At 51.7% G+C, this 8,739-nt stretch overlaps 1 protein-coding gene and 1 long non-coding RNA gene across 2 annotated transcripts; one reads left to right on the top strand and one right to left on the bottom strand.

Annotated features, from left to right (window-relative positions):
- Positions 1-2,272: 2,272 nt before the first annotated feature.
- On the bottom strand, positions 2,273-4,114 carry FZD2 (frizzled class receptor 2). The gene has a single exon (XM_004484922.5). The coding sequence runs from the start codon at positions 4,074-4,076 to the stop codon at positions 2,379-2,381; it is 1,698 nt and encodes a 565-aa protein (XP_004484979.2). The 5' UTR covers positions 4,077-4,114; the 3' UTR covers positions 2,273-2,378.
- Positions 4,115-4,763: 649 nt separating this feature from the next.
- LOC101444201 (uncharacterized) lies at positions 4,764-7,595 on the top strand. The gene is made up of 4 exons (XR_187928.4): positions 4,764-5,212; positions 5,738-5,844; positions 6,276-6,448; positions 6,865-7,595. It is a non-coding gene; the product is annotated as an uncharacterized lncRNA (long non-coding RNA).
- The last annotated feature ends 1,144 nt before the right edge of the window (positions 7,596-8,739 follow it).

Genomic DNA, 8,739 nt, shown 5'->3' with positions numbered 1-8,739 from the left:
GCAAGGGTTGGGATTCTGAGGGGCGGTGTGCCTCAGAGGTGGGGGAGGATCTCCCCAAACCTTGGACAAGAGGCTAGGCACTCTTCTTCCCTTGTGGTTCAATCCTAAGCACTGGAAAGATCCCACAGAACTCAAGAGCTTTCCTCATTATATCCCGGAGAGGCGCTCACAATTTGTTTGTAATTTAACTCTTTCTTTTAGCCCTTGTGGAATTCCTTCAGTATCTTGCAACAAATGGAGCTCTAGGATGGTGACACCTTGCTGCCTGCTTTGATAGCCAAGGAAACCTCACGTTGAGACTTCACACAGGTCATTTGATAAAAAGCTGGTTTTTCAATTTATGTTAGCCATTGACACAAATGATTTGGGGGTAGATTATATATATTGTGCTTTTTTGGGGGTGAGGGGGGATTGTGCTCTGTCGAAATCCACAGGCTTCATACAATTCCACACAAAGCCCACATACGACTTCAATTACCTCCAACATTTCCAGTTCCCCTCCCCCAACATAACCAACCCACACAATCACCTCCAAGTAGGGGTTATAACTTACTTTCTCCCTTGTCCCAAGAGAGCCAAACAAATGGTGGTAAGGCACCCTTTCCCCCATCACTATCCAGCTAAAAAGGCAAACACCCCGGGCTGGGAACCTTCCTTTTCTTCCCAACCACAGCAAATAAGCAAAGGAGGGAAGGAGGAGGTGTGGTTCGGTTAAGCTAATAAAACGTTACAACCTCGTTAAATGCAATTAAAGGGCTAGATCTCTCAAAGATAATTAAATGCACTTTATTATTATTATTAGCTTTTAATTTGCACTATTATCAAGGAACAAGTGACGGTGAAAAATTGAATTCTGTGGCAGAGCTGTTCCACTCCACCCCTCGGTTTTCAAATGGCCCCTTTGAAGTTGAAATAGAAAATACAGATATTTGAAACAGTTGAGCGAAATGTGTTTTGTAAACTGGAATTCTCATACCAGCGTCAAAGATACTTTATACATCACTTCTCAGGCTGGTTACTTTTTAAAAAATCTTGAGTTTTATTTGTGAGGGGAGGAAGATAAGAAACATCTGTAATAAACATTCTATCAATCTGGTAGTATAGAATGCCATGTAAACACTCGACCCCACCCCCACGCTCACAAAGAGAGTCTGCCCAGAGCCTCTTTTCAAAGCAGATACCCACCTTTCCCCCCCTCCCCTGGGCAAGTTTGAAAAGTAACCAGTCTTTTGTCAAAGGCAAACTAAAATCCCACCAGCCCATCAATCCCCTCCCTCCAACGCAACCCACTTTTATTGCTTTTTGAAGAAAAAAAAAGTCCCAAAACAATAAGAAAAACCCACACGTAACACACCACCCAGCGAACTGTTAACCTGTAATGCCAGTGAGGATATTTGGGGTGCGGGCAGCAGCCTGCAGGAAAATGGGGAGAGGCGCAAGGAGATCTCAAAACCCCCACGTTTTTCTCAAAGGCTAGTGCCGTCGCCCCCAAAAACGCAAGCGTTCAGGCTCGGAACTCTAGGTGGTGGGTGTGTACGGAGGGGTGTGTTTGCTTAGAAACACACTTCACAATGCACTTCCGGCCCACTCCAAGCGCTTGGGGCAGCCAGGCGAAGAGAAAAGTCGAAGAGGAGAAAGCTTCTTTCCACCCGCCGGGGAGTGGGCCAGCGGCGGAGGCCTTTCCTCGCGCGATCCCCACCCTCTCCCACCACCACCCCCGTTTCATTTTTTCTTTATTTTTTCCCCCACGTCTTGTTCTCCGGTGGGAGGTTTCCAAAGATCAAGTGAAGGGGACAGGACAAATGAGGAGGGAGAAAAAGGGGGCACGGGGAAATACAACCAAACAAAAAATCCAAGGCTTGTTCGGAAATATCCAACAGCTTCCACAGGCCCAACGTCAATGAGGCGGCTCACAAATTTGGCTTTTATAGAAGCTGTAGTGTCACAAACTCTCCTCCTCACAGCCAACACCAACAGCGCGCAGGCTGGGGTGCCTTTTCCAGCAGGCCCAGCCCTGCCAAATCATCAGAAAATTCAAACCCACGCGGGGAGCGACTTTTAAAAGGGTACTGAAAGGCGAGAACCCCGCAACTTCTCCCCACCCCCAATTCCTCGAGCCCGGCGCCCCTCACCGCTTTTTTTTTTTTTTTTTTCCGTTTTTCTTTTAAATAGAAAATATATAATTAAATTTACAAAGACTATTTACAATTTTAATTACAAACCTGGTGGGGGTGTTGGGCAGAGTTCTCTTTAAAAAGCAACCTAAAAAAGAAACGGTTTCGATTGTTCTTTATTAAAAAATAAAATAAAATAAAAGGAGTCTGGAGGCCGCCCCGGGCGCAGGAAGCCGCGGAGCGGGCCCGGCGCGGGGCGCCGCCTCACACAGTGGTCTCGCCGTGCCGGCTGTTGGTGAGGCGGGTGTAGAACTTCCTCCACGAGTGCAGCGTCTTGCCGGACCAGATCCAGAAGCCCGACGTGATGCCCACGATGAGCGTCATGAGGTATTTGATCATGTAGACGGTGAAGTCGGGCGACATTCGCGGCGTGTAGTGCGCCGGGCACGGGATGGCCAGGCTCTTGCAGTGCTGGCTCACCCACGAGCGTTCCCAGTGCTCGCGGAAGGCCTGCTCGTAAAAGTAACAGGCGATGACGATGGTGGCGGGCACCGTGTAGAGCACCGAGAAGACGCCGATGCGCACCATGAGCCGCTCCAGCTTCTCGGTTTTGGTGCCGTCGTGCTTCATGATGGTGCGGATGCGGAAGAGCGACACGAAGCCGGCCAGCAGGAAGGACGTGCCGATGAAAAGGTACACGAACAGCGGCGCCAGCACGAAGCCCCGCAGCGGGTCCAGGCTGTTGAGGCCCACGAAGCACACGCCGCTCAGCAGGTCGCCGTCGATCTGGCCCATGGCCAGGATGGTGATGGTCTTGACGGCGGGCACGGCCCACGCGGCGAGGTGGAAGTACTGCGAGTTGGCTTCGATGGCCTCGTGGCCCCACTTCATGCCCGCCGCCAGGAACCAGGTGAGCGACAAGATGACCCACCAGATGGAGCTGGCCATGCTAAAGAAATAAAGCATCATGAAGAGGATGGTGCAGCCCTCCTTCTTGGTGCCCTGCACCACGGTGCGGTAGCCGTCCTCGGAGAAGCGCTCGTTGCACACCACGCGCTCCTGCAGCACGAAACCCGCGATATAGGCCACCGACACCATGGTGTAGCAGCCCGACAGGAAGATGATGGGCCGCTCGGGATAGCGGAAGCGCTGCATGTCCACCAAGTACGTGGTGACGGTGAAAAAAGTGGAGGCGCAGCACAGCACCGACCAGGTGAGGATCCAGAGGCGCGCAAAGCGCGTCTCCTCCTGCGAGAAAAACATGGAGCCATCCGGCCGCGCGGGCTCACAGGGCGCGGCGCAGTCGCGCTCGCCCAGGAACTTGTAGCTGAGATAGGACGGCACCTTGAGAACGCGCGGGCAGTGGAACGGGTGCTCCAGCGTGGCGTAGCGCGGGGGCAAGCCGCCGCCACCCGGGCCGCCCGGAGTGCCCCCTGCGCCGGGCTGCAGGCCCGGCGGCGGCGCGGTGGTGAGCAGCGCGGGCGCGCCGTCTTCGGAGTGATTCTGCCCCACGCAGATCTGCTCCGCGCCGTGGCGCGGGAAGTGTTCGCAACGCAGGCGCTCGGGCCACTGGAAGCCGAACTTGTTCATGAGCGCCTCGCAGCCCTGGCGCGCGCGCTCGCAGATGGAGCGGCACGGCGGGATGGCCTGCTCCAGCACGGTGCACACCGGCGCGTACATGGAGCACAGGAAGAAGCGCAGCTCGGGCGAGCACTGCACCTTCACCAGCGGGTAAAACTGGTGCACCTCCAGGCCCGCGTCCTCCTGGTTCGTGTGGCCCAGCAGATTGGGCATGATGGTCTGGTTATAGGCGATGTCTGTGCACAGCGGGATGGAAATGGGCTGGCAGAAGCCGTGGTCCGGGATGGAGATGCCCTTCTCCCCGTGGAACTGGGCCGGGCCAGCGGCTGGCAACAGCAGCAGCGGCAGCAGCAGGCGGTGCAGGGCGCCGCGGACCCGCATGCTGCCCGCCGCCCCCCACCCGGCTCCCGGGCGCTCCCCCCGCCCCCACCCCCAGCCGGGAGACCGCGTGCCTCCCTCGCCGCCGCCGCGCCGCCGCCGCCGCCTCCCGCGCCTCTGCAAACTTTGCTCGCGGCCGCAGAGTTGGGGAGGCCGGGCGGGGGAGGGGGCGGCGCGCCTGCCGGCTAGCTCGCCGCGGTGGGACTGAGCCGCCCGACCCGCCGCACGCCGCTGCCCCGTCTCCTCTTCCTCCTCCTCTCGCCTCTCTGTGGCCCCACTCCCCTCCCTTCTCCACCCTGCGACTCCTTTGTGCCTCCTCCAGCCCTCACCTCGGCCTCTCCGATCCCAATTAGTCGGTTTCAAGGAGGCCCCCGCCAGCAGCCCCGCCCTCCTCTCAGCCCCCCAAAAAAGGGATCCTTGAAACCGCCCCGTCGGGCTCTAAGCCCCGTCCCAAAATGTGCTCTCGGCCAATCATATTCAAACCCGGGGACCAGCCCCGAGGGCTGGATTGGTCGACCACAATATAATGAGATCAGAAACCAGATGCCAACGAAACTGCACACCCCCTTTGCTTTTTAAAGAGACAAGCTATTATTACTCTAGGGGCTGCTTGCCCAGCCCGGGATTTCTCCGAAGTCCCAGCGGCGAAATCCCGAGACACACGTTCCCCAGAGCCGCGGCAGAGGCAGGCTGCTCAGCCTCGGGTCACTCCTGGCGGGGGACCCAAGCGCTCGCCCGGACAGGGGCTCTTTAAATCCTTGCCTCCACCCCCTGCTCGTCGAAGTCCACCTATTTCAGTTCAGTTTTTCAGATCAAATGTAAAAAGGTCAAATTAAAAAAAAAAAAAAAAGTTAAGCCACGAGACACAACTAACAGATCCCAAAGATTTCATTTACTCTCCCAGCGCCTTCTCGTGGAGTCCAGGCCAAAGTTTCACTTCACCCTATAGGCAGACCCCTAGGAGTCTGCCTCGCCCCTTGCCCCTTTTCCCTACACACACACCCTTAAATAACCCTCTGAAAAATGAGAGCCTTTCTCTTTAAGAGGCTCTTAAAGGGGCCTGGACTCGGGGGTGTAATTGCCCCGCAGCGAGCACAAAGGAACCCATTATGGTTCTTTGTGTTCGGTGGCACCTCAAAGTGAGAAAACTCCGGAACTCAGAGGCCCGGAGCTGGAGTTGGGGCGGGGATGGGGAGGGGGGCAGGAGGTGAAGGAGAACGGCTTCGAGTTGCGCCTTCTCCCTCCCCCTTCTTCGGAGGCAAATCTTAATTACTCAAAGTAAAGTTTAGTTACCTTAACGAGGAGGTCTTAATCGAAGGTTAATGACGGGGGGGGGCGCTGACGGGCAGTTTTGAGTGGAGAGAGGACTCTCTTAGGCCCCTAGTGAAGAAAAGGGTCCGACGAAAATTTGGGGGAATGTTCCCTCTCCCTCTCCCGTAAGTTTCCAGGTATCTCTTCTGGGGGGAGAGAGGAGTTTTACCTAAAACTTCAGCGTTTCCAACATTTTTGGTGTGGAAGAGGGAAGAGGCTCGAGTGTTTGGTGAATTACCCGTCCCCACCCCCACGCCAGCCTCATCTCTCTCCTGGATTTGCGGAGAGGGCTTGGCCTGCCGGGTTCCGGCTAGTTCAGAAAAGTTGTCTTCTCCCCACCCCACCGCTTCTAGGATTTTAAATTTGAGAGGGTGCACCAGGGGGGAAGAGGAATTTGTATGTAAATCTCCTGGACCGGGTATCGGATGATGGATCAATTATTTCTGTTGTCTCTCCGGAGGTAAGGGGGAAGATGCTGAAAAAGAAGAACGAAAATTGAGTTTAGAAAGCCTCTTTTCTACTCAGTATGGGCACATCATGCCAATCTAAAAAGGATTGCTAAAAAAAAAAAACAAAAAAAAACTACGAAAAGAAAGTAGGCATGGGGGAAGGAAAGAAGATTCCAGAAAACTCCAATTAGAAATACAAGTACAAGGGATCCGGGTTTGACAAGATTTTAAAAATATGTATTTCCTGATTGAATGATATAAAGATTCTCAGGTTCTTTATAACTTGAAAATGCCTTCTTTAGGAAGAAAGTTTCCTTCAGATTCAGGCAATATGCCTTTGCTCTCCATCCCGTTTCCATTTCAATTCCACCCAGAAATCCACTTGCCCCTCCCACAGAACAGGCTGGAGATGGGAAACAAACTTGCTCTCTCTGCTCCACAGACTCCAAACTAAGCCAGAGCTGCTTCTCCTTCACGCCCACACTGCAAGTCCACCTCCACTGTATCTTTGGAGCCTCAGAGGTGAGCAGTGGATACAAAGATGAACAAGACAGGCTCCCCCGCCTCACTCAGGAAGCTCACAGTCTGATAGGAAGTTAAAAGCAAGTCTCCAAGGTAAAACGCAGCATCTTTAATTTCCTTCCGTGACAAACCTGTTTTCCTGCCCTAGGGCCAGCTCTGAGTGACAGCTGCCTGTTCCCCAGCCACCCCAAGGCAGAGTGGCAATTGCATACTGGAAAAAGGAAGTAGAGGACATATTTTAATTCATTCAGTCAACCTTTCATTTTTCCAATATACTTTTATTGATGTATCTCTCTTTTTTTTTAATGAATTAACTTTTTTTTAAAGATTTATTTTATTTATTTACTGCCCCCGCCCTCCATTGCCTTCTCTTTAGGAGGCCTGGGAACTGAACCTGGGATCTCCCCTGTGGGAGAGAGGTGCTCAATGGCTTGAGCCACCATTGTGTTGTTGTGTCTTGCATTGTCTTTACTCTTTTGTTTCCTTGTTACATCATCTTGTTGTTTCAGCTCACGACAGCTGCCCATCATGCCAGCTTGCTGTCTTGCTCATCTTCTCCAGGAGGCACCAAATCCAGGACCTCCCGTGTGGTAGGCGGGAGCTCAACTGCTTGAGCCACATCTGTTTCCTGATATATCTTCTGATTCAAACCACCGTGATAAGTGCTATGGAGAATATAAAGAAAATGATAGCATCCCTGCCCTTCAAGACTTTACATTGTCCCAGAAGAAAAATCTCTATATCTATAAAGACCTTACATTCGACTTTATAAATGTCATTTTTATGTGAAACCAGAAATCACATTATTTCATCATTACTCTTACCCTTCCCATGAGGGACCTGAATGTGACCAGAACTGAAAACTGCATCTTCAGACTCCAGGCCTGCTTTCCACGCTTTCTGCCTCTTGACTGTGTGAGTCCTGTAATTAAAGGAAATAAACAGGGAGCCGATGTGGCTCCGTAGTTGAGCACCTGGGTTAAATCCCTGGCCCCTGGAACCTAAAAAGAAAAAAAAAACAAAGAAATACACGCTCTCTGTTCAAATGCTTTCATGATGTCATCTAATAGATAAAGCGCTTAGATTTTTTTTTTTTAATTACTTGAGCACTGACCTGGACCTCTGTAATCCCTAACTCTACCATTGCCTGGACTGCCTTGGAACAGTCACTGCAGCTTCTTTGAACCTCATTTTCCTCATCTGCAAAGTGGGAATAAAACAACAGATTTTTAAAATGTGAGTCAACACATCCAAAGTAATTTCCCAGTGACAAAAAATTCATGATCGTAAGACACCTTTTAAAACAAGAAGATAATGAATGAAATAATCATTCAGCAAACACCCTTCGATACCTAGGGTAATTACTATCACTGATTGAGTTTCTGATAAGCACTAGGCTTAAATTATGTATATGCCTACAGAGTGGATATTGTAGTTTTTTTTACAGATGAAAAATCTGACCTTAGGTGAGATTTTGCAACTTACTCAAGGTCACATAGTAAGTGACTGAGCTGAAATTTAAACTCAGGCCTGGTTGGCTTTTAAAGGTGTGATCTGTCGCTTACACTACCTGGCCCCTAACATTTGTAAGAACTGTTTACTTTTATTCATTTAACATATATATCCTGAGCACCAACTCTAAGCCAGGTACTGGGCTAGAAGCCAGGGATAAGCCATGAACACGACAGACTCAACCCTGTTCCTATAGAGCTTATATTCTAGTGGGAGAGATCCACATTCATCACCCAGTCACTCATATGGGTGTAAACTTGCAACAAGATTCAGTCCTGTGAAGGAGCGGTCTACGGTGCCATGAAAGCATGAAAGCATAATGCATCTGGAGGTCGGCATGGCCTGTGTGGCTGGAGTTTAGAGTGAAATAGGATGAGAAAAAGAGAGGCCAGCAGGGATCAGACCTGCGAGGCTTTGCAGACCATGTGTATGAGCTATAGGAATATAAACTCACAGTCTAATGGGGAAGCAGATATGTAAACAGACAAGGTAGGGACAGGCATTCCAGGCAAAGGGAAAAGCATGTACAAGGATGTGGTGGAGGGAAACGGACTTGGCCCAGTGGTGAGGACGTCCGCCTACCACATGGGAGGTCCGCGGTTCAGACCCCAGGCCTCCTTGACCCGTGTGAAGCTGGCCCATGCGCAGCGCTGATGCGTGCAAGGAGTGCCCTGCCACGCAGGGGTGTCCCCTGCGTAGGGGAGCCCCACGCTCAAGGAGTGCGCCTGTGAGGAGAGCCACCCAGCATGAAAAGAAAGTGCAGCCTGCCCAGGAATGTCGCCGCCCACACTTCCCATGCCACTGACGAATTTCAGCAAATAGACACAGAGAACAGACAATGGGGGGGGGATTAAATAAATAAATCTTTAAAA

The sequence above is a fragment of the Dasypus novemcinctus genome, chromosome 21, assembly GCF_030445035.2.
Source record: "Dasypus novemcinctus isolate mDasNov1 chromosome 21, mDasNov1.1.hap2, whole genome shotgun sequence".
NCBI lineage: Eukaryota > Metazoa > Chordata > Mammalia > Cingulata > Dasypodidae > Dasypus > Dasypus novemcinctus.
This window is presented reverse-complemented; position numbering and strand designations above follow the sequence as displayed.